At 37.5% G+C, this 27,055-nt stretch overlaps 1 protein-coding gene across 1 annotated transcript; it reads right to left on the bottom strand.

Moving 5' to 3' along the window:
- Positions 1 to 112: 112 nt before the first annotated feature.
- On the bottom strand, positions 113 to 20,573 carry LOC104210835 (ferrochelatase-2, chloroplastic). Its single transcript, XM_070150220.1, is given in 11 exon segments — positions 113 to 559; positions 781 to 886; positions 889 to 1,009; positions 5,145 to 5,346; positions 5,447 to 5,547; positions 6,766 to 6,918; positions 7,511 to 7,637; positions 7,727 to 7,830; positions 19,375 to 19,476; positions 19,896 to 20,039; positions 20,126 to 20,573. Coding segments are annotated over 11 exon segments (1,590 nt in total). The 5' UTR covers positions 20,462 to 20,573; the 3' UTR covers positions 113 to 465.
- Between the last annotated feature and the right edge of the window lie 6,482 nt (positions 20,574 to 27,055).

Genomic DNA, 27,055 nt, shown 5'->3' with positions numbered 1-27,055 from the left:
TCAACCTCCCGCGCCCATTGCCATTGCCATCCCTACATACTCCTCCAATGTGTTGGAGTTAGCCATGTAAAAAGCAGCGTAACTATGGACATTACTTAGATTCAATACTATGTAGCATCAAAGTCGTTCATAGCAAAATTCACAACATTGCAAGCTATTTTCCAGTTGCTTCACACATACTAGGCAGAAATATTAAATGTAGACATCTGCCACTGTATTGCTCTTGCTTCTTAGGGATTTAATTTCAACATTGTATACCAACACTCAGATACACAGAATTGTTACAACATGGATACGGGATTCATATGACAGAAAGTTTTCGTGCAAGAGGAAAATTTACAGGTGGTCTGTAGATGCTGAAAGTTGTAAAAGGATGGTAAACCTTGGAAGATGAATATGCTCTTCTTTGTTTTCCTTCTCTTTATTGTCGAACAATCCTTGATCTTTCCTGCCCTTTTCTGTCTATCAGGACCCTGCTTCATTCCAACGTACTGTGTATCTCACAAACCAGCTCACTGGCCTCAAGAGAATGAAATGAAGGCTTTTTTTGCTGCAAAGACTAAGAAGAAAAATATGGTAACAGAAGAGTGGATGCTCATTCTTAATGACTAACATTCTAGAACTTTCTTAATTTGTTCCCAATTTCTGTCATTTTCAACATCTCAACAGGCAGCCACCATTAAGTGTATGTGTATGTGTATATGCATGTGTAAGAGACAGCAGGAATGGGAGGGAAGAGATTTTCTTTTCAAAGAGGAAAGTGGAGAGAGTAGGATCTACGTGGCTAGCGGAATAAGGGCAATATACCCCACTGGTGCAGGAAGCCTTCTCCAGTTGTTACTTCTAGCACCAGCAGCACAAGAACTGCCAACATAGCTGCTCTTCCGTTCCACGTTTCTGCACTTTTTGTCCAACCCCATTCCCAGACTGTTACAGGAGGTGGTAGCTCCCTGCGCTGTGAATCATATGCTGCCAATAGCTCTTCCACGCTGCCAAGAGGAACCAATGACTGCAAATAAACACCAACAGCTTAAATTAGATTCAGTTTAGCCACTGATCTTTGAAAGCACTGAACTTTTAGTTCAAACTCTTATCCACATAAAAATGAAACAAGGGAGGAAAGTTTTCCCTTTATTTCAATCACATATTGCAGTTACAGCATAAAAGCCAGGTGCCCATGGATTTGCTGCAGTTATGCAATGAAAGGCTTGGAAACATGCAAATTGACTAGGAAGGTGGTGGAAGTGTTACAGAACCTTGAACACAGCTGAACACTCACCTCTGTCCCAACAAGTCAATGGAATGTGTTAGTTGATCAATGTCCTACGGCTGAGTAAGATGTTCAAATCCTTCACTTGGTACATAGAAGTGTAAAAGATCTGGTTGCTGATCTCATAATGAAACCAATGTGCTTGACAAGTAGAGCCTCACTTTGTACCGATCAACTAAGAAGAAATGAAGTCTAGCCATTTGGGAAGTAATACCAATAAATCGCAAGTAAATAAATATTAGCTCAAAATGAGACTAGCAGTCGACCATATAATTCACATTACTTAATATAATTCACAGTCGACCATATTTTAGACTAGCAGAATAATAGAAGTTGTTTTAACTCAAAATGAGAATGAATTGAACTTTGACAAGACTGAAGAAACAGAATTGTCAAATCAGGGACGATCTATGAAATAAAGGACTCAGAAGTGTAGATGCTGCCTGACAAAGCTGGAAAATCAATGATACCTTGGGCAAGAAGAAAAAGTTCTGCCATAACTCAAAATGAGAATGAATTATACTTTGCTCAGACTGAAGATATGGTCTAAATCAGTCTCCTCGAGCCTGGTTTGGTAAGTTCAGCACAGTTATTCAGAAGTTTGGCATGACTCGAAGTGAAGCTGATCACTCCGTGTTTTATCGGCATTCTACTTCAAGTCTCGGTATTTATCTGGCAGTCTATGTTGACAATATTGTTATTACCGGCAATGTCAGGATGGTATTATTAAATTGAAGCAACATCTCTTTCAACACTTTCAGAATAAGGATCTGGGCAAATTAAAGTATTTTTTGGGTATTGAGGTCACTCAGTCTAGCTCAAGTATTGTGATCTCACAACGGAAGTAAGCCTTAGACATTCTTGAGGAGACAAGAATGACAGATTGTAGACCTGTTGACACTCCGATGGATCCGAATTCTAAACTTCTGCCAAGACAGGGTGAGCCGCTTACTGGTTGATAAATTAAATTATCTTACATTGACTAGACCTGGCATTTCCTTTCATGTGAGTGTTGTAAGTCAGTTTTTGGATTCTCCCTGTGATAGTCATTGGAATGTAGTCGTCCGCATTCTTCGGTATATAAAATCGGCTCCAGGAAAAGGGTTATTGTTTGAGGATCGAGGCCATGAGCAGATTGTTGGATACTCAGATCCTGATTGGGCAGGATCACCTTCTGATGTTCTACGGATATTGTGTTTTAGTAGGAGGCAATTTGGTGTCTTGGAAAAGCAAGAAACAGAATGTAATTGCTCGGTCTAGCGCAGAAGCAGAATATCGAGCAATGGCTACGACAATATGTGAGCTAGTTTAGATCAAACAATTGCTCAAGGAGTTGAAATTTGGTGAAATAAGCCAGATGGAACTTGTGTGCGATAATCAAGATGCCCTTCATATTGCATCAAATCCAGTGTTCCATGAGAGAACTAAACACATTGAGATTGACTGTCACTTCGTCAGAGAAAAGATACTCTCAGGAGATATTGCTACAAAGTTTATGAAGTTGAATGATTAGATTGCAGATATTTTCACCAAGCCTTTCACTAGTCCTCGTATTAGTTATATATGTAATAAGCTCGGTATATATGATTTGTATGCACCGGCTTGAGGGGAGAGTGTTAGTTACTCCCTCGGTTTCAATTTAGATGAGGTAGTTTGACTTGGCACAGAGTTTAAGAAAAGAAAAGAAGACTTTTGAAACTTCTGGTCTTAAAAGCTTAAGGGGTAAAAACTTTGTGGGTCCGTGACATTTCTGTGGTTATAAAAGCTTCTCATTAAGTTGAATTATTTTCAAGTGTAAAAATGTGTCATTCTTTTAGGAACAGACTAATAAGAAAAGTGTATCATCTAAATTGAAACAGAGGGAGTAATTATTATGTAAATAAGCATAGTCCTACATGGAATAGGAGTAGTGTAGGTATTGTGTATTGTTATAAATAGGGGAACATGGAATAGTAGTGTAGGTATTGTGTATTGTTATAAATACGGGTACTTGAATTATAGTTAGAGTATATCAATAATAGAATATTTTCCGTATATTATTTCTCACGAACACTAGGTGATCTCTTCCGATCTGCCTAAGCATTAGTGGACAAAGTTACCTGGTAACTAAGTTGGTGGGAAGTAGCAAGTACCCGGTGAAATAGTCAAGGTGCATGCAGGCTGATTCGGACACCATATCAAAAAATAGAAAAGCAATGCTGTCAAAAAGGTACATCGTTATACTCTTTAACACACAAAAAAAAAGGGGGAAATAAAGTGTGAAACCACCATTGTTCCTACCCCCCACCCCCCCCAAAAAAAAAAAACTACACTGAAGTACAAATTCTCAGAAAATATTTAATGAATAAAACATATGTAGCTTATCCAAAAGAGGACAATAACTGGTAAGAGCAGCAGAAAATAAGAAATCATTTTTCCCTTCATGTCTTTTAGCTCAAGTAGAAAGAAACGGCAAAGTGGGAAATGTATGGCAGAGTAAAAAATTGTGGATTTGCTGCGAGACTGGGATGGACCTTTTCACATTCCATCAGACTAAGTTACACTGCTTAGTGTCTATGTCGTTGATAGATGATCAGATGTTTGGAAGAGCCCTTCCTTCACTTTAGATAAAGAATTGGACCAATAAACAATAGGGCGCAAGTAGCTTCAAATCAACAAGGGTGAAATCAGGGGCTAATCTACCTTTCCCCTTTTATTATTAAAAGTTATATAATAATATAATTTTTGATAAAGGGCGGCTTCTCCTATGTCGTGTCAAATTCACATCGGGCTTCCATATTTCAGCCCACTGGCTCCATCTACAATAACAGAAATTGATAGCATCCAAGGAAGCCAATCAACACTCGAAACCAAAGACCAGTCCTTGGAACTCCTAGAAGACTAATGACAAGGTCACAAACAAGAAAACATCAAGAGAAGCTCCAAGGCTTTGAAGTGAAGATCAAGAAATGCCTAGTAATGGGGAAAGAGTTGAAGGATTTAGAGGGATTTCACAAGCATTCAACAAATTTAATGTCCAACTTGTGGAGTTAGAAGAGAGGAAGACAAGAAACAACACTTAACAGCTCGGAGAAGCCCCCTTTACAAGTTGCACGGCTAGCCTAGTTGATGCTGGATCATCAGCATGACAAACATACCTAGTTGATGCTGGACCATCAGCAAGACAAACATTATCTTATTTGGATGTTTTTATACTTAGTTTTATTTATTACACTTAATTAATAAGTGGCACATGCAGTTTATTTTAAATTTTGTTGGCTGATTTCACTAGTTTAGGCATGTGGGCCAAATTCAGAAGGGCCTAGGCTTGTCCTATGTTATAAGTAGCCTCTAAAACGTGAAGAGCAGATTATGAAGTTTTTGAATGACTAAAGGTGTTCCCTTTGATGAGACTTAAGAAACCCTAATGGTTCCTGAAAAACTCTATAGATTATCCATTCAAGTGAGTGATTATCCCTGAGGTAATCTGGTTTCCTTCTTGTTTCTTGATATCTTAGGTTCTTAATTGGTAATTTATTGGAGTCGTCGTGTTTTTATACACTTCATTGCCATTAATTTCTCAATTTAAGGTCAAGATCCCTTTTCTTGATGTTTCTTGCTAGATCTTGAAATATCTCGGAATTTGATTTCGTGTTTCTTGTGTACTTTATTCATTGTTCTCTGGGTCTTGTGTTTCTTCCTTTGGTTCTTTATCTTGATTTCTTCTTGTTCTTTATTTCATTCACTGTTCCTGTTCTTGTTCAAGTATTGGATTCCATCTTGGTTTAGGAATTGAGTTTTATAAAATTAAAAAAATAAAAAAATAAAAAAATAATCCGTGCGGTACCAGAAACCTTAATAATTTCTTAATCACAGCTTTGGAGTTAAAAAGCACCTGACGAGCTTCAAGATTTGAGACTGCCATTGCTCCAACATATGGAAGACTTTCAATCACTGCATCTGCCAAATCTGAGATGAAAGTGGGTTCAACACCTAGGGCAGGAACACGTGCCCAATTCTGTATTCCAGACTCCAACGCTAGCTCCTTGTATTCAACATCAATTTCCTCTAATGTCTCAATATGCTCACTTACAAAACTGTGATAGCATTTAAAATTAGAAAACACAAGCAATTAACATGAAAATCAAGAGACTAAGCATCATCAATTATACTGCCTAAAAAGCCAACTTTGCTTACCTTATTGGCACGGCAAGAATACTCTTAACCCCTTTCTTCCCAAGCTCAATTATTGTCTCATCAGTATATGGTTTCAGCCATTCAACAGGTCCAACCCTACTCTGCATCAGAGCAAAATAACTTCATGGAATGGCCAACTAAACGGTATATACAAAACTCAATCATGGCAGTCTAAGTGGGGGGAAAAAAGGTGCATCTCGATATACAGAATCACAGTAAAGCATATCAGTCAGGAAGCCATGTATTTGAAATGCCACCAGTGAAGATTTTCTTTGTGTTCCTCCAAGAAGATAACTTATCAGTGGCAGATAGGATGAACATTACTTGACCACGGACTCCATCGCCAAGCAAGTAGGAGAAACAATGTTATAAAAGCTATATGTTATGTGCTAGCAAATGAGCATATGAGCCTCACCTATCTGTCTAATCTAATAGTGTATCACTTGACAATAGCATCATAAACAAGCACCATCTTACCCTTTAAAAGGTATTAATCAAGTAATAAGAGAAGCACCAAATAATCTTTTTTTTCCAATGGGGACAGATAACACCACATATATTAGAGCCCCTCCAAGTTCACAAAACTGACATCAATGAAAGGCTACAGTACCTTTCATACATAGAGGTGTTATGCTTATAACATGAAAGTGTTCAGTACTCGTGTCTCACGCTCCATATTAGCTAACAATATTTGTAATGCAATTATTCTGATTATTAAACTTGCTTTTTACCTTGTCAGCAACTAGTAAGTTCATGTGGTACATTGTAATACTTCACTAGATAGCAATTAGTCCCCTCACCTATTGTTGAAAAGCGTGGACAAAAGAAAAAAAGCTCTTTCACCTTCCTAACAATAGTTATGCACGTACCACCTTTTCAAAGTAAGCTGGAGTGCTTTAATATGTTAGCCTCGAGTTTACCATATAATTTAGCTGTCTTATGAACTTTCAATATTGAAGAGTGCAATGAAGAAATATTTGCAAACCGTGCTTGTAATGCAGTGATACATTATCACTTCCGTTTTTTGAAAAGCAAATAGGGTTGGGGAACTGGTACATGGGAATCTTGCTCATAGAAAACACCACATTCAAGTAGTGGGGGAGAGGGATGGAATAGCTGTCTTTAATTGTGCACCAACTGAACTCAGAGCTTTCTTATACATGATTGAATAATGAGCCCAAAAACAAAATGTGCAATCAACTAGAGTCTTCATTTCAAGAATGATTTAATGCATAAACATAGACAATGTTGCCTATGCAAGTAAGTTTTAATATTATTAATCATAAAATTTAAGTATGCTAATAGATCTGCAAACGTACCTGATAGGCCAAAGTATATGCGTTATGTACCCTTCTCTTCTCAAGTTCTTCCATTATTAAGTCCACACATTCCTCCATTTCAGCCTTATATGGATCACCTGCTTCCTCTACATATGCAAGTGGTACCCCATGAGCACTGAAGAATATCATCACCTGTGTATATGAAGCTAGTTAATAAGGAAGGAAAGAAGTAAGCATAGAGGGATATCATACTACTTTAGAAGCCCCTGCTTTTATTTTATTATAAGATATCAGACATTATTTCATAAATAAGACATGTCGGGAAGCAGGAACAGAATGCCGCCAAATCTAGAGAAATATTTGGTCTAGAGTGCCACCATTTTTCTTTTTGTTTTTTATCCTTAATCTCTTCAACCGCACAGAGATTTTTCCATGACACTTTTTTTCTGCCATAACCAACTCTATATAGCTTCAAGAGAAGATCTCCAAGCAAAAGACTTCAGGGACAATGATACACTAAATCAAGAGTATCACAGTATCATGGCAAAAATCTGTAAACATTTATTACAGAAGAAAGCAAAACTGGTAAGGCAGCCAGATGTAGTTATAAACAAAACACTTTGCAAGAATTTTTCGATTTTTAAGTTATCAAAGCAAAAATACAAATACACAAATACTTTGCTGCCTCGCGTATAAGGAAAGATGGGGACTGTTTAAGGAAAATGAACACTCTTTTCGCGAGGTAACTATAGCATGAGCCAGTGAAAAATAGAGATGATACTACCTCCCCAGGACGTTCAAAACTTTTCAGCTCTTTTTCCATCAAATCTGCCATCGCTTTGATATATCCTTCCCGTTGATACCATGAGGGTATTACTGTGTGTTGCATGTTAACAAGATACTCATCCTCCCTAAAGAAAATACTCATTGCTACATATATTATTATGACAATTGCAAATGGAATGTATTCCCCGAGCGAGAATATAGGTATGTTTATTACCGAAATATACTCTCTAAAAGGCGAAGGCTTGAACCACTCGTAGATATTGAAAACTGTGGATAAAGAGGGAGCACAACAAGCTTTGTGATTCCATCCCTTTTAATCTGCAAAAAGAACAGAAAAGGGAAAAGGATAAAAAACCAATAGCTCAACTTCAATTCTATCCTAGGTATCTCTATTGTGCTTCAAGGAAAAACTGGAAATAAAGAAAAATTATAACAAAGCTTCATCATTTTAAAAAGGGGTACCCATACATCTTGAAGAAATCAGGAAAAAATTTCGAATTTGGATAAAGGATCGATATAGGACTTCGTAAGACAAAGATATCATTAATCCACAATTATGGCTGTCCAACGGGACGGGCCATCCCGTCCCGTCCCGCGTCCAGTCCCGTCCTGTTCCGCTTCAAGTTAAATGGGATGGGCCAATGTTAAATGGGACACGGGACGGCCATTTCGTCCCGTTTGTCCCGTCCCGTTTCGTCCCGTCCTGTCCCGCATCCCGCGTCCCATCCCGTCCTGCCAGATTTTTTTTTTTTTTTTAAAACTAGCCGTTGGGCAACGGCTTAAATTGCAAAAATAGTCGTTGCCAAAGGTCCAAACAGCCCCTATCCCCCCCCCGAAACACCCCCTACCCCCCCCCCAACTTTTAATATAACCCCTAAGTTTATTAAATTACACTTTGGCCCTATTTTCTACTATAAATACCCCCCATTCTTCTTCATTTTTTCCCACAAAAATCAATCTTCTCTCTCAAATCTCTTACATTCTAATATTCTATCTATATTTTATATTATTCTCTCAAATTTGTTACTATCAAGTATCAACTATCAACTATCAAGTATCAAGTGATAACTTTCAAGTTTCAACTTTCAAGTATTTGGGCAAATTTTTTGGAGCAACTTTCAAGCTTCAAATTAATTCGTCAAGTATTTGGAGCAATATTTTGGGCAATTTCTTCAAGTTTCAATATTTAATCACGGTGTACTTGTTCCATCTCCTAATTTTAATATATAATTTTTGCGTATCATTTTAGTGCTTAATTTTTGTGTTTACTTTACATGTTATATTTTCGTATTTCATTTGTGTGTTTAATAATTGTGTTAGCTTTTTTAATTTAATTTCGTATTTAAATTATGGCACCTAAAAATGTATTTGGTATTTTTAATAAAAGCAGTAAAAAAATAGTAAAGGTGAAAGTAGTAGTAATCCTAATCCTAACCCTTCTCCTAGACCTAGAATTAGAAAGCATATTGATGAAATGACTCATGTTTCATGTTGATGAAACTTCATTTTCCCAACCCCCCACATTTTATGATGTTCATGTCGGAGAACAATTAGATCATGAAACTTTACAAAGACAATTTGGCAATGATATTTTTTTGAGGATGAAGAAAATGAGGATGAAGAAAATGAGGAAGAAGAATTAGATGAAACACCCACTAGTCCCGCAACACAAGCTCCAACTCAGAGTCAATCTCAATCTGGAGCTTTACCCCCTGTACCCCTGTAAGGGGTAAGCCTAAGGCTGAACGTCCCAAAACATCACTTGTATGGAAATTTTTTAAACATGATAAAGTCAATCATCGTGCTATATGTAAAAAATGTAAGCAAGTATTTGCACACACAACAAGTGGTGGGAGGGGGGGTTTAAGTAGACACTTAATAAGGGATCATAAATCTTTACGGATACAAGCTAACATAGAAGCCGGAAAAATTATAGATCGTACAATCAGTACTGACACTCCTAGTGGATCTGGTTCTAATCAAATTCAACAACAACTTGACCCTACTTCTGGTCATGTTTTATGCAAATATAACAAAGATAGAGATCGTGAGAACTTAGCAAAAATGGTGGTTGTAAAAGATGGTCTTAATTTATTTTCTGATGCTTGTAGTAAAATACAACATGCTTGTGGCTATATTTTTCGTGCTCATAAACAAAGTAGAATTCGTGAATTTGCTCAACAATGTGCTAGTGCTAACCTTCCATTTAGAAAAGTTCCAAAAGATGTTTGTACTAGGTGGAATTCTACTTATGAAATGCTTAAAGTTGCTTATGATTATCGGGTGCCTATCCAAAAGGTATTTAATATGCATAATGCTCACCATGTTGATTAAATTGTTGATTCTGATTGGGATGAGATCAGAGATCTTACTAAATTTTTAGAAAAATCTTATTATGCTACAAAACAATTTTCTGGTATATATTATCCTACTGTTACACAAATATTACGGTATATTTGTGGAATTTCTGTTGTATTTGGTAAGTATAAAACAAATCCAACTTATGCACCGGCCATTAAAGAAATGATTTTAAAATTTAAAAAGTATTTTTTTCCCTATTCCCGAAGTTTATTTAATTTCTACTCTACTTAACTCATCTTTAAAACTAAGAGGTGCAGAGGAACTTGTTCGTAAAATTTATGAGAATTTAGAAATTCAAGAAAATGAACAACCATCTCTCGAAAACTGCCAAGCTAGCATATATTCTTATGCTAGATCAATGTTTGATAAATATAAATCTATGGATACAACTGGTTGTGAAACTGCTCCTTCTACTTCTAAGTCTAGAGCAGAAGTTTTATGGGAAGATATGGATGATATAACAGGTTTTGATTCCTCTATTGATGATGAACTTGATTCTTATCTTAATCAAGGATTGGAAAATATTAAAGACGAAGAAGGCAAGGAACAACTTTTGTCATGGTGGAGGGAGCGTGGCAAGGCTTTTCCAACACTTTCAATTATGGCCCGAGATATCCTGGATATTCAAGCATCATCAGTAGCATCGGAGAGTGCTTTTAGCGCGGCAAGATTTCAAATTGGAGATCATAGACATTCATTAGCAGAGGACAGTCTAGAGATTTCCGTATTATTCAGAGATTGGATTAATTCAGAAAGAAGAAATCTTGGTTTTGAAAAATTAACCACTAGGGAAGAAGAAGAATACAATGAGATACTAACCACTGGGAGCGATGACGGCATGGAGCTCATGGAACATCAATCAACATTGCCAATTCCAGCAGAATGTCCGAGAGATATTATTGATAAGTTACAAAAAAGCTATATAGGAGCTTACAAATATTAGTATGATAGTTTGTAATTGGCTACTAAGAGGCCTAGTTCAAACAGAACCCTTCCTACAAGGTGGCTGCGTAGATTAGGTGCTCTTCAAAAGAATTATATTTGTATTTGAGATTTGAAAGTTCTATTAATAAAATAAAAGGCTCCAAGCGTTGAATTTTATTTATGAATTGTCTTAGTTACTTAATAGTTAACACTTTGAAATTATATTAAATAAATTATAACTCTATTATAAATTTATAATTACTAGAATATTTCATTACAAGTCTTTTGTTTTAATATTTTATAGTTCTTTGCTTAGTTTTCTAATTTTCATTTTAACATAGTAACATTTAAGTTTATTAAATAAGTCAAAAATCTAGCCGTTGCAAACTTTAAAAACATAGTAATTTACAAAAAACTAGACGTTTTTTTAAAAAAAAATACACTTAAGGCCCACGAACCCGTCCTGTTCCGTCCCGTCCCATCCCATTTGTTAGCGGGACGGGATGGGACAGAACGTTTCGTCCCGTTTGTCCCGTCCCGTTTCGTCCCGTCCCGCCATCATCCCGCTTAAATGTCGTCCCGTCCCGTCCCGTTGCACAGCCATAATCCACATTGATTTTATTCATGGACAACTTCTTAAACCAGTCTCAGTACTGATATTTCAGAAACAACTGCCTTACTTTCCTTTTACACCTGAAACCACTGCCTTCAATTCCTATATAGTTCTTCTGCCATAGCAAATCAGCAAGATTTAAGACCCTCAACATTCATATCATCCTTCTACGTGCTTTAGTTATTAATTCTTTTCATTAGGGTAAAGAAAAGATAGCAGAATATTCTCCATCGAGTCAATTACTGCGACGAGGTTGTTGAAGATGGACTTAACCCCACTAGTCACAATCTACGAGAGAGAAAGACATATGAGAAGCAATTCAGTTGAATGCTTCTGAGGATATTTTGCACTAATTCTAGAAAAAATTTGACTTCCCTAATTTGCCTTTCCAGTCCCATGGACCACACCAGCCAATGATCAAATTAGCAGAGGAAAATAGGAGCTTTCTTCCGGTAAGGTTTTATTAGCACAATGATTTTGTTCAGCTAAAAGTATTAACTTCCCCTTATCCCCCGAGAACAGCCTTTGACTCTACCTACAAACCCAAGATGGATAAATCTTGGGCAAAATTGACAAAGTAAGGATGCCCTATGCTTGGCCATTACATAGTTTCTATTAATGAGAGTCAAAAACAAATGTATAACCATAATTAATCAGGGAAAGTGCTTCACAAACATCATGAAGCTTGATGATGAAGCAATAAAGACCATTGCTTCAAAAACGAACAGATGAAATCACGGATTAGGGCTCTGAGAACAAATTACCTATTATGAGGACAAGAAAGATGGATCAAAAACTAGTGTATACAGAGAAGATATTGTAAAAGATTTCTCCTGTTGCATAATCTTCAAAGGAATTTCAGTTTTGCTTCTAGATAATCTACAGTTCATTTGTCTGACACTTAAACTAGTAAAGTACTCTAGTTTCTGTCTGCGACCTGCCAACATAAACTTATGAACTACAGGCAAGTTTTCTTTTCTGTTTCTCTCATTTCAAGAGATTTTCCCAAGGTCCCAGTATATAGTATCTGTTAAAATGCTTTATTGGATGCATTTAACTTGATTTGATCTGCCTTATAACTCAATATTTCAAGGACCTGCAACCTCATTGTCACCTTTTGTCTGTGTGAGCCAGCAACCTATATTCATCTACAAAGTCTTCCAGTAGCAGACAATCACTAAAGGGAATTCCTGGGACGTGACTTGACAACCTACTGGTTTAATGTTTCAAAGATCATACTTAAGTATTGAGACAACATTTTCCAATCATAGAGCCAGTTATATGTCAATCATAGTTTTACTTTTATTTTTCAATTTTTAATAAATAAGAAACCATCTCATTGATGACCACCAAGATAGTGCCAAAAGTTGCAGTGTTTTTTTACAATGAATATCAAGAAAATCTAATAAACTAACTATACAAAATAGAATATTTAGTTAAATCAAATATATAACTAAATAAAAGAGAGCTCCTGATCTTGACATTGGTTTTGTAGCTTCTTCGAGATTATGATATTCCCTCTCCCAATCATCAAATATTAAACACATGGCTGCTAGCTCCCCAACATCTTTCTCTGTCTACCCAACATTGTTCAACCTTCACGTTGCTAGGTTTCCAGCTCTCAGCCACTGTGGGCAAGCTGTTAACCAGACAATAGACAAAGTGCCATAATTCAGTTGCAAACTCACAATAAAGGATCAGAGTATTAGTCTCTTCCCCGCCCTTCTTTCACATGCAACCCCAGCTTAACATTACACGTCCCCGGTTTCTCAAATTATGTGCTATGAGGATGGCATCCCAATGCTGCACTCTATGCAAATGAAACTATGGTTTTGGAGTCCAGTCATCCAAATACCCTTTTGAATAAGTTCTGCTGCTAAACTGTCAACTGGTACATATATTATGATCTCACTGAGAAGCTTGTCTCCCCCGGAGATCACACGGCTATAAATGATGTGAAGAAGATGCTCCAATTCTTCCCACTCCCAATCCTAGGTAGGTTTCCAAAAGATATGTCCAAAGATGTTTTGCATGTATTCTTGCTACGTAAATCCTCACTGGTGCCTCCTCCTTCATCACTATCAATTAATAAGCAAGGAAACATATCCTTTAAACAGCAGAGAAGGCCTAAAATGCCCCGAAACTTTGGGATTTGGTACAATATTACCTTTCGTCCACCTATCGGGCTAAAAATGCTCCCGACGTTAACCTTTCGGCTCAAGTTTGCCTTTATTTCTAACGGTCTCCTTATACTCAGGGGTATCTTTAGCCCGATAGATAGATGGAGGGTAATACTGTACCAAATTCCATAGTCAGGGGCATTTTAGGCCCTTCTTCGTTTTATATATGACCACATTATTTGGCATTTGCTTGAAATTTGTCTTCTTTATATTTTGTGGGCCTCTCTTGTATAATGCAACAATATCCAATATTCATGTGAAATCGTTGTAGAAGAATTAGAGGAAAACATTACCGACTGTAAATCTTCATGAGCTTTTAGTTGGTAAATATGGAATTGCATTGAGAGTTTTTTTTTCTTGGCAGTAATACGTAATTCTTCTAGCAGAAAACCAATCTCAATTATTGCTTCCCCTTCCCCATAATTAATGTTTATTAATAGGTATTTTAACATTAAGGTATTAATGTCACACTGCTTGGAATTCTTGTATTCAACAAAATCTTAGAGGCTTAGCCACAAGGCTCCCACAGCTTCTCCACTAAGCTTGGTGAAAAACTCATGACGTTATATTCCATCATGTAATTTAAAATTCTCGTTACTAGATAATTCTATTAACAAATTATCTTGCATGAATCAAAATCATATTGTTGAGCTCAAGTCCTGCAAATATTATCTTCCCAAGCAAAACCCTTAAAATGTGAATGATCCACTGATGCTAATTTGTTTCTAAGCTTTTGTAGAATTTTTGTGAAGTGTAGATTTTGATATAAAAAAAGTGACTGTGCACCTCTCTTTGGCCAAGAAATTTACTCTTTTTTTAAAATCTTTTTTTGGCTTTTTTTTATTTGTTCATTCTACAAAGTCTATAAATATTTAATGTTTTGATACTTTTTTGTTTCCATCCTTTACATATTCCATGTAAATCAAAGGAAGGTAGAAACTCTTTACCTCCCCCACGTTAGATTACTCCTCCGGTTAAATGCTTAAAATGATTATGTAGCTGATGTGTGGCTAAAATGCTATACCTTATACCATTATTTACATTAAATGATTACGTTTTGTATGTAATCTTGATGATGCATGTAACATTTGAGCTTAGTTGAGTTTATTTTATGTGTAGGAATATTTGGACATGAAATATAGAGAAGACTGCGCGAAGTGGCACCAAAACAATGAAGTAGAGCAAGATATGGAGCTGGTGCCTTACACGTCGCAAGGCCTAGTGAAATTGGCACCTTACACGGCGCTAGCCGAGGAAAGTTCAGTGCCTTACATGGAGCAAGGCGAGAACTTGGCGCCTCGGATGCCGCGAGGCACAGTCTGGCGCAGAAAGTGCGCCGCCTCCTATAGCGTCTCACAACAATACCCCTTTGTCCGGGAAAAGTTGGTCTCCTTGTTAGTTTTGGGCTGGGACACTTCGACCCTAACGTATAAATACTCCCTACGCTGGTTGTTGAGTGGGTGAGACATTATTGAAGAGAGAAAAGACCGCTGGAACATATGCAAGCAACGGATCACACTAATTCTTCCTCCAATTCTTTCTCATTTATAGATTAATGCTTTCAATTATTAATATTGTTAGCATGACTATGAATAGCTAATTTCTATGTAGAGTTTCATTGAACCTATTGAAAGATGAATTCTCGTTACATGTTAATATAATTTTGCCTTTGAATTTATCTACGTATTCAACTACGTGCTTATTTTAGTTAATTGAAGAGCTCTGAATTAACGGCCTATTTAGTGTGTATTGCTTGAGAAAGTATGTATATTTAAGTTGTTGAACAACGTTACTTCCAAGGTATATGAGAGAACAATACGGAGGATTCAAAAGCGGTATTAGAGATAACGAATCTTTGACGTGATCATAGTGAGTGCAAGCTAGCGTAATTAAAAAGAATATGACTAGTACATTATTGTAGTTTTTCGAGAGAGAATTACGATAAGTCGAGTGCTCACGATCAGTAGAGAATACTTAGGTAAAATTATAGGAACACAGCGGGAAGGATTCCAATAATTGGGGAAATTATAACTCTAGGATTTTCCAATCTTGTCTCCGACCTTTAGTATCTTTAGTTGATAATTTTACTGCTTTAATATTTGTTAGTTAATTAGTTAGAAATAAAAATCTTAATCTTTATGAATCAAAAGATTGTTCGAACCTGTCTTCTTAGCTAAACCTTGTTCTCTGCGGAATTCGACTTCAAACTCTTACAACGAATTATATTTGCAACGACCGTTTAGTCCTTTTTATAAAGCATAGTTGGTCAGCAGCGTTAAGCTCTTTCTTCTTTCATCAATGATTTAAAATATTTTTGGAATTTATTAAATTTTTTTGTTCATATTAATTTCCTCCCATTGATCTCTTCATTTTCTTTAATTTGCATGTGGTGATAGACATGGAGTAACGTAAATAACATGGACAAATGCAAGTAAACTCATCAGTACAAGGGATTAACAACCCACTAGAACCAAAGAGGAAAAACTTTTATGGAGGATAAGCATATAAAAGTATTGTCTCACTTCTCCTCCTAATTAGTTCTCTTAAGTGTATTTTTTTAATCATTTTATTACGATGTTAATTGAATTTTTTGCAACTATAGTTAAATAAATATTGATTTATTTCATGTATATTTAGTTGAAATTTTGTAAATTTTACAAAATACGGAGAAGGGCCTAAAACGCCCCTGGACTATAAAATTTGGTATACTATTGCCCTCCATCTACCTATCGCGCTAAAAATACCCCCGACTATAAGTGGACCGTTAAAAATAAGGGCAAACTTGAGCCGAAAGGTTCACGACGGGGGCATTTTTAGCCCGATAAGTGGACGGAGTGTAATATTATACCAAATCTCATAGTTCAGGAGCATTTTAGGCCCTTCTCCGTTAAAACAAACTTTCGCCCACTTTCAAAAACTTATAATTTTCATTCTCAACCATGAAAATATGTGTATCGTGAGAAGTCATTTACTCTATCATGATTCCAATCGATTAAGAAAACCCATAGTCATTTTGCACCTGTCATCTCTTTAACTTCTTTTGTTTTGAAGCAATTGACATACTCGGGAGTAAAGACATGTAAAAGATCTTGGAAAGGGTGATTTTATTATTTTGCAACACTTTACTAACTCCTACATATTACTCTCCACCTATTAAAGTCCAAACAAAATTAGCATTTTCCACGAGACATAGATTAACGTGCATGAAGTTAACCTACAATTCTCAAAAGTTGTTTACTTTGCAACAACAAACAGGATAAAAAGAAATAAATTGTCCTTAGGTTGATTCCTTTTTCGTAGTCTAATTAGATAGGGACTAAAAGGCCCTGTTTGTTTCTACTTAATGGAGGTCTAAATCTAATCATTCAAATCTCAATCCATTTCTTCCCTTCTACAACCACGTAATTGCTCTTAATAAAGCTAAATCATTCCGATCTTATACTGTTGTACATAGTTTTAAAATCATTAAGACTTTGCGTACTTATAGAGTCATGTAAAGGTTTTTTAACTACAGTTATCCATTACAACCACCACCACCAACCACTTCTATGGTCAGCCACCAACGCACAACCACTATTGCCAACTACTTGTACCATCGGCGCCTTCACCCCCGAGCTACATCGCACAACAACCACCACAATTGCCGGTCATCACCACCAACCACGCTACCACTAGCCACAGCACTACCAACTACCTCCACCACCATCCACCCAACCTTCACTGCCAACTACCATGACCAAACACATCCACCATCAACCACCAACAACAACCACCTCCATCGCAAGATACCACGACCAACCACTTCCATCATCAACTGGCCTTTGAACAACCACTACCACAATCACTTCTAAGATTAGCCACCACTGCAAAAATACCATCACGGACCACATGTATCACTAGCCACCTTCATCCCCAAGCTACACTGCACAACTACCAACAACAACCACCACCATCGTGTGTCATTACCACCAATCACATTTACCACTAACCACTGCACCGCCAACTACCTCCACTACCATCCACCCAACCTCCATGGCTAGCTAGTAGCTACCACGACCAACCACCTCCACCATCAGCCACCTTACCACCACGACCAACCACCTCCACCGCCAACTACCACAGCCAACCACCTCCACCGCTAGCTACCACAATAAACCACCTCCACTGCTAGCCTTCCCCACCAATCACTTATACCACATCACCAGCTGCCAGCCTCTACTGCCAACCACCACTAGCAACTACGATATGATCGCTGCAAAAACACCACTGCTAGTCACCTGCACCAATGACAACCACCACTAGCCACCACCTCAAAATTGACATCGTTGAAGGCCACCACAACTAGGGGTGTTCATAAAAACCCGAAAAACCGAACCAAACCAAACTGACCAAAAAAATCGATACTTTTTGGTTTGGTTTGGTTTTGGTTTTGAATGTTAAAAAACAATCAAATTTGGTTTGGTTTTGGTTTTAATCACAAAATAACCGAAAAAACCGAACCAAACCGACTATAAGAGTAGCTATTTCAAATTTATTATTACACCTATATATATGTATATTTTTATACAAAGTTTCAAAAAATTTATGGTGAATGTTAATCGTTTGCACTTTTAGTACAGTTCTTTACCTTTACATTATAGTTTGATTGGTAATTTTCTTTTGTTAAGTGTAAGAATCCATTTCATGTTAAAAAAAATATATTTTTAATTGAGTCCTTAAATTATTCATCACTATTTGATTCAATTATCATCAATATATCTTAATAAATAATAGATTTTTCAAAGGGCAATTGATTTGATAGTGTTACATTGAAAATGTGATCGCCGGAATATGTGTTTGGTAGTGTATGTCTTATATTTAAGAAAAAACCGACAAATAACCGAAAAAACCGAAAAACCGACAAAACCCGACATAAACCGAATCGAGAAAAAACCGACTTAATTGGTTTGGTTTGGTTCTAATATTTGAAAAACCGACTTACTTGGTTGGATTTCTTTTTAGGGAAAAACCGATCCAAACCGAACCACGAACACCCCTAACCACAACTAACAATTAGAGTGTGATTTATCAAACAATAGTTTCTACAACACCATATCAATCATAAGTTTCTCTAATATTTTGTTGATATAACATTTAACTATGATTATTGTTTTTAAATTCTCTATTAATTAATTTTTGAATAAAGATAATATATGCACACATTCAGATGCCGGAAAAAAAAAACAATCATAATTATACAGTATCCAGATTAGACACAATTTGTAAATAATCAATATGTAACTAGATTCACATTATCTTTATCTTAACAAAAGCAAATGGGTCTAAGTAGCTTCCTCACTCGGCTTAGCTTCAACTCGGGACTGTTACACAGCAAGATAGAGAGATAAGGCTAACTCGTCTAATCCCTTCTCGAAAGATAAAAGCCTCTTCTCCCAGCCATATTACTCCCTCCACCATCCCTTTCCACTTCTGTGCCACTCCCACTTCTCAGTACTACATATGCTCCGGTCAAAAATTTTGTTTTAGATTTCTTTTTATACTTAATCATGAATGCATGCCTGGCTAATACCAGCTTATTAGTTAGCTATTAAATTATTATTTCTTCGATATAGCTGTAGTAAATTTGATCACTATCACAGTCTAGCCCAAATTATGTGATATGATTCTGCAGTAGTGTAATCCAGTCTGAACCTGGCTCGTACTAACTGCTTCAAACCATAAAACACATAAACAACTACAAAAGGAAAAGGAAAAGTTTACAAAAGAAAATCAAAGAAACAATACCAGCTCAATGGCTTCCTCCGTGAATGGATGCCAGTAGCGCATACCAACATACACCTTTGCAGGCACATTCCTTTCCCACAGTGCTTTTCTCAAGGCTTCAGCCTAAAAATAAAAATATTATTAAACAGGCAGAATTGAATAGAGGAGCGACGGAAAATAATGCACAAAAACATTGTAATGCTCATATACAAATCCACCACAGTAAACAGCAGCAAACAGTAAAAGAGATCTCTCGGTAGAAAATAAGAGGTACAAATCATACTAAAAATAGCCTTAGCAAGTGTTTCCACCATAAATCACTGGAATTCAGCATGGTCCAAAAAATTTCACCACTATGGTAAAACGCTCTCACTTAACAAAGAAAATCTAGAGATCCACTACCATAACCACACGTAAAATACCATTCATTCTTCTTTTAGCCGTCGTTGGACCAACATTTCTTCTTCACTTATTCTTAGTTCTTAGAAACTTACTCATTAATCAGCAATCATGAATAATTATCAAACCATATAAATTCATGCCTGAGCATCAGTTATCCGTCGAAGAGGAGAGCCACCACCAATTGAAGCATAACCTTCTTTGCTCTTAGGTGCTCTAGCAACAGATATGAATTGCGCAAGCGGCCTTTGCAAAAACCGAAACAGCCTTGGCAATCGAATAATATCCTATTCAAACCAAACAATCCAAGTTAAAACCCATCAAACAAAAGAGTGAAACACAATAGCGTCCAAGAAACCGACATATAACTTACAGGATCAGCAAAAAGATTGAATAAAAATGGCTGCACATCTTCAAGAGACTCAGGGCCACCAAGATTAAGCAACAAAACACCAATTTTTCCGTCACAAACAACATTAACAGGATCTGTGGACACTTGTTGGGGCCTAGAAGTGACCAATGCTGAAGGCATCATAGATGGTTTCAAGGAGCATCTGGCAGCTACTAGTGAACAATTTTTGGGTACCCTTAAACAAGAAGCTGCGAAGGGTACACTGCTTTGACCATCCACTTGATGGAATGGTGAATAGGATGTGCAGTTCGCCGGCGACGCGGATATTTCACGGCAGAAAATCACCGGCTGCGCCATTGCTGACTTGACTGCAAAGGGGAAGACTGATCTGGGATAATGCTTTTTGTGGGGACTAAAATGAGGAGAGAAAAAATTTGACAAATCAGTAAGTGATGACTTTGATATTTTGGTCAGTGAATTTGTTGGGAAATTATTGTGGAAAAGCTTTTTGGCGTGTAGTTGGTCTCCTCCACAAGTTCCGGATAATAACGGCACAGCAAATGGACGTATAAGCCCCGTTTGTATTGGGTACTTTTAAGCCACAATAGCCTTTAAGCCATTTTGTAGCGTTTGGATAAAATAAAAAAATATTTTTAAGCACTTGTTTTTAAGCTAAAATGACAAAAACAAACCAAAAGTCAAAAGTTAGAATTCCTAACTTATGACTTAAAAGCTATTTTGGCTTAAAAATCACTTAAAACAAGTTCATTCAAACGGGCTCTAAGTCCCCTTTTAGCTTGTTTTGGTGTTCGGCAAGTTCAAAAGAGTTCTTTTAAGCCAAAACAAGCTTCATATTCGATTAAATATTTTATTTTCCTATCCCTTAATAATTTTTATAATTCCAAAATTAACCTTCAAAATAAAAGCTCTTTTCTTCTCTGTTCTCCGTCCTTGCTGTGTCATTCCTCCATCACGCATCTGCCTTCCCTATGTGTAATGACCCGACCGGTTATTTTATGTATTTGAGTCCTGTTTCCCCTTTTGAAGTTTTATGACTTGAGTGGATGATTGGTTTCGTTTCGGGGAGGTTTTGCAATAATTTGGAACAATTGGTTCCTAGTTTAGAAACTTAAGTTAAAAGGGTTTGACTTTTGTGAAAACGCTCTCGGAACGGTATTTTGATGGTTCTAATAGGTTCATATGATGATTTTGGACTTAGACGTATGCTCGAAATTGGATTCGGGGGTTCCTAGGTTGATTTGGCTTGTTTTGCCTAAAGTTGGCAATTTCAAGGTTTAGAAATGTCCAAGTTTGACAGTAGGTTGACTTCATAGCTATCGGGTTCAGATTTTGGTTCAGGACTTCAAATAAGTCTGTTTATCATTTGGAACTTTTCTACAAAGCTTGGCGTCATTCCGAGTTGGTTAGATAGGAATCGGACGCTTGGTTGTGATTTTGGCAATCATTGAATTTCATTGTGAATCCTATGTGTTTTGATGTCTGATTCGTGGTTTCGAATATTATTTTGGTGTTTCATTCGTATGATATTTTAGACTTGTGTGGATGTTGGTGCTAGGCAGATATTGCAGGTCTCGCAAATGCGAGATCTTGTTCGCATTTGCGAGGTGGGATGGGGGCTGAGATGTTCGCATTTGTGATTGGGGGACCTTGGCGAGGGTGATCTCTTTTGCAATCACAGGATCGTTTTTGCGAAGGAGCCTGACTTCGCAAATGCAAAGTCAGGGTCACATTTGCAACATTTTCACGGATCCACAGGCGTCGCATTTGCGATGGTTCTTCCGCATTTGTAGGGGTTCGCAAATGCGAACCCCAGGTTGCATTTGCGACTTCTGCACCTAAACAAAAGTTTGAAATTTCGGGACTTAGTCTCATTTATCACATTCTTTAGCCCTAGACTCGGTGGGAGGCAATTCTAGGAGGAGATTTTCATATAAAGTCTTTGGGCAAGTGATCTTGACTCAATTTTGATTATATAACATGATTATTTATGAGATTTAACATCTAATCCATGTAATTTGAAAAGTAATTTTGGAGATTTCTGACTATGTTTTGAAAAATAAAAATTTGAGATTTGAGAGTCCAATTGGACTCGAATTTGAAAACCAAACGCACATATGGACTCGTGGGGTTATGAGTAGTCTAGATCTACCCTTCGACTCGGATTTTGACTGGGTGGACCAAGGATTAACTTTTGAAGAATTTTGTAAAGACCTTAACTATAGTAATCGAAATTTGTTCGATATTATTAATTCATATTTTGCTAGATTTGAGTCGTGCGGAGGTGAATTTTACGAAAAAAGCTATTTTTGAGTGTTGAATTGGCATAATTGAGGTAAGTATCTTGCTTAACTTTGTGTGCGGGAGTTACCCCTTAGGATTTGGTCTAATTGCATTAAATGTACTATGTAAAAAAACATGTACATGAGGTGATGAGTGTGACACTGGCTTATGTGTGGTAATGACTGGATTAGACTTGTAGATATTAATATGCCTTGAATTAAAGTTGTTGTTATATGGAATACATTTCATTGTTGAGTTACTCCCCGTTTCCTTGTATTGTTGTTGAAATTATTCTATTCATTATTGTAGAGCCATGTGCTGTGTATTATTGTGATATTGGTATTGTTGTTTGGGAAATGTTGTAGCATATGAGCACTTGTTGTGCGAGTTAATTTGTTGTGTTGTGATGAGATGTGCATACAACTACATAAAGGTGGTGAGAATTGATGCGGAAGCGGTGAGATAAGGGGGCTTATGTGCCTATTGCTAGTAAGAGAAAATACTTTATTGTGAGGCACACGCGGCGAGATAGGGGGTTTGTGCGTGTGAAGCTATTTCGGAAAAATATTTTTTTTAAATGTGAAGCTCACACGGCATCATAATGGTGACTTGTGATTTGTGATTATGAGGTGTGGTACCTCGGGTGATTCTTGTTGTAAATCTTGTGTTGGAACGACTTGATGATTCGATCTGCCATTGTTTTCCTTTATTTATTTCACTTGTATTTTAACTGAGTTTTGGTTAATTTGTTGTGTTATCACATGTTTACACTTTATTGCCATTTATTGATTTTACTTTGCGTTGTTAGCTTTATATTTATATTCTGTACATGTTTTATGTCTAGTTAGTGTCTTGACTTGAACCTCATCACAACGTTAGTCTTGATTCTTACCGGGTACCATTTGTGGTATACTCATACTTCTGCATATTTTTGTGCAGCTTCAGGTATCTCGGATCATGCCAGACGATAAAGAGTTGAGATGAGCTAGAGTTGCAAAGACTTCAAGGTATACCTATTGTTCCCGCTCGTAGGCCTCGTAGTCACCTTCTGTTATTTTCCTATTACTGTTATTTGTATTCCAAAACAATAATGTATTTGAGATTTCTAGTGTACACTCAGTAAAGCTTATGACTTGGTACTACCGCTTTTAGGATTTATGTGACTTTCGTATTTCCTTTTCGGTTATGTTATAGCATTAATCAGTTCTTATTTAAGTAATTAAGTTGTTTTATTATGTTGATCTTGCCTTGTGATAGGCTTACCTAATCCTAGGAACTAGGTTCCATCACGATCCTAAAAGTGGGATTTTGGGGTTGTGACAAGTTAGTATCAAAGCTCTAGGTTCATAGGTTCGACGAGTCATAAACAAGTTTAGTAGAGTCTTGCGGATAGGTATGGAGACGTCTGTACTTACCTTCGAGAGGCTATGGAACTATTAGAAAATTCTACTTCTTTCATTCCTTATCGTGTGGATTTATTGATTTCGGAATTTGAATCTTTGTCTTTCTATTCTTTCACAGATACTGAGGACACGAGCTTCAGTTACTGATGATGCTGCCCCCCGTATCGGTATTGCTAGAGGTCTGGGCAGAGGCTGAGGTAGAGGCGAAGCACGTGCTATAGCTAGAGGCCGTGCTAAGGCCGTGATTGAGAAGCCACTAGTGGCTCCAGTTGGGGAGCAAGCACTCGAAGCGCCTATTGCTACCCCTAGACTTCAGGAGACTTTAGTGCATTTTCTAAGCATGTTCGGTACCTTGGCTCAGGAGGGATTGATCCCAGTTGCACTAGCTACTTCTCAGGCTGGGGGAGGAGATCAGACTCTAACCGCCTGTGCTGCAAAGCAGTGATAACTAGGGATTATAGTTCATTTTATACTCCTTTTTACTTGAGTTTTGATTAAAAATGTATACAAATTAGTCCCAAAGGATTACATGTTGTACTTGTTTGCAAGGTTTGGTAAAAAAGGTGACAATTAGTCAAAACCAGCTCAAAAAAGAGTGAAACATGCACAAATACCAAGAACAAGTCAAAGCACAGTTACAACGGACCCACCGCGGCCGCAATCCATTTAGTGCGGTCCGCGGTGAGGAGATTCAGAGAGGTGCTGATTTTAGAGGATCAAGCACTGCGGACACAACCCATTTTGTTCGGACCGCAGTCCTCTTCACGGCCGCAATCCATTTTGTGCGGTCCGTGGAGAGGAGGATTCAAAGAGTTGGTAATTCGGACGAATGAAGCCAGTGCGGTCCGCGGAGCATTTTATGCGGACTGCAATGAAGCCGCTGCGATTGCGGTGCATTTTGTGCGACCCGCGGTGGCCAGATTCAGAGAATGATTAATCAAGCCAAGAAGCCTCATCGCGATCCGCAATGCATTTTATGCAAACCGTAGTACCTCGTCAGGGGTATTTTTGTCCAAAAAATTCGGGTTAGTATAAATACTTTCTTTTCATATTTTTAGGGTATCTTTTGTAATCTGTTAGAGACCAGAGCACATGAACGGTGTTTTATGTCCATTTTGAGTAATTTGTAGCTAGATTAACACTGAATCTTCTTTATCTTAGTTTGTAATTAAATCATATTGGTTATTCTTCATCTATTTCTCTGTTTTTTTTCATTATTATGAGTAGCTAGACCCATTATCTAGGATTGTGGCTCAACCCTAGTGTGGGTATTTGATGGGTCTTTTGATTTAAGGCTTAGATGTTTATGGGTAGTTGATATTTGGACTGATTTGTGTTTTCCATGTTGAATTAGTGGTTGCAAACATTAATTTGTGCCTATTTGACTTGGGCTCTTCTTGAGAAAGAGAGCTTGAGTCTAGGAAAATCAGACCAACAAGGAATTGGTAGTGTAATCAAGAGATTGATATCCCCAATTAAAGGGTTAAACCTAGAGATAGTCAATACCCGACTTGAGCCTATATTGCTTGCACAATTTTGACACCCAAATTGTCTTGAGAAAGTCAATTAGGGCAAAGTCATTCAAGCTATCGAGAGGTATAGAGTGAGTAACTCCGTGCATTGGCTATATCACAATCTCCAACATAACGTCTTTGCCTTAAGCTTTAGATCCCTTCAAGTATTCACCTAGGAGAAAGTCATTTCCCTAGTTCCTCTTTAACTATTTAGAAAACCTTACAATCAATCATTCTTAGTTTAATTTAGCTTATCATTAGCATAAATATTAGAAGTAACAACCAACCAGAAGATGATTGGAAGAGTAATTAAGAGCACTACACATTTCTAGTTTAGATAGGGATCCAATTCCCAATTCTAGCTCCCTGTGGATTCGATCTCGACCATCTCGGGTAAAATCTGCTTCAACCGCTCTCGCACTTTGTAGTGGTGTAGGGTTGGCTCTGATCATTTTTTGGCGTCGTTGCCAGGGAGCTAACAGTTTTGGCTATCTATCTAAATAGTTTTGTGTATTGTTCTTCTTTCCTTCTGCGTTACTAATTTGTGTGTGTCACAAATTCAGGTACAAAATGGCAGCAAACAATGCACCTCTTGGAGATCTTCCGCCGGGGGAGGAGGCAGATGACAATATTGACGATGAGGTTCCTATTATACCTCAAGGTCAAAGGAGAGGCCGCCAGGCTAATGATAATGTTCCAGACCCTTCCCCCCACCTCCAAGAGTGGCTCCTCGTGCTTCCCAACCAAGGATATGCTAGTGCAATTGTCCCACCCCGAATTCGGGCCGGCGATTTTCAAATTACAAATGTGATGCTGACATTGTTGGAGCAGCGAGGGTATTTCACGAGTGCTCCCAATCAGAATGCTTACAAACATCTCAAGGGTTTCGTGAATACTTGTTGGGGGAGCAAGAAAACTAATGTGTCAGAAGATGCATTTCGGTTGAGATTATTCCCTTTCTCACTTAGAGGGAAGGCATTGGATTAGCTTGAACGACTTCCCAACCATTCCATCACTATTTGGGATGAGTTGGAGGATAAATTAATTGCAAAGTTTTTCTCGCCGGGGCACATGGAAACATTAAGGGATGAGATCTTAGCTTTCAAGTAGGAGCCCACCGAACCATTACATGAGATATGGGAGAGATACCGAACCATGGTAAAAGAATGTCCCAACAATGATATGACTGAGGCAATGATACAATAAACGTTCTACCGGGGCATTAACACAACAAATCAGTGCATAATAAACCAACTTGCTAGGGGTAATTTCATGAAGCTGTCTTATGATGAGGCTTGTGACATTCTTGATGAGATGGCTGACACGTCCTCCGCTTGGCAAAGTAGAACCAATGTGCCACAAGGTGACACCACGGTCAATCACTTGCACAAAGAGCTTCATGATCATGGGCAGGCAATAGTAGAGCTGACAATAACAATGAACCATCTAGCAAAGGCACAGTTACAACATGTTCAAAATTCACGCCAAGTAAATGCTATGGAGGGTATCAGCATGCTAGTGAACAAAGAAGACAAAGAGGTCACCAGAACCATGGAAGTTCGGATCAATATGACAATGATAGTGGTGGATTCCAAGATGATGGTTATGAGGGACAAAATGAAGAAGTCCAATATATGAACAATTATCAGGGCCAAAGGGGCAATTCTTCCAACCAACAACAATGGAGACCCCAAGACAATTGGGGCAATCAACAACAACAAGGGAATAGTAAT

Source organism: Nicotiana sylvestris, chromosome 6 (assembly GCF_000393655.2).
Source record: "Nicotiana sylvestris chromosome 6, ASM39365v2, whole genome shotgun sequence".
Taxonomy (NCBI): Eukaryota; Viridiplantae; Streptophyta; class Magnoliopsida; order Solanales; family Solanaceae; genus Nicotiana; species Nicotiana sylvestris.
Note: the sequence above shows the minus strand (reverse complement) of the source record. Positions and strands in the feature narration are given on the sequence as shown.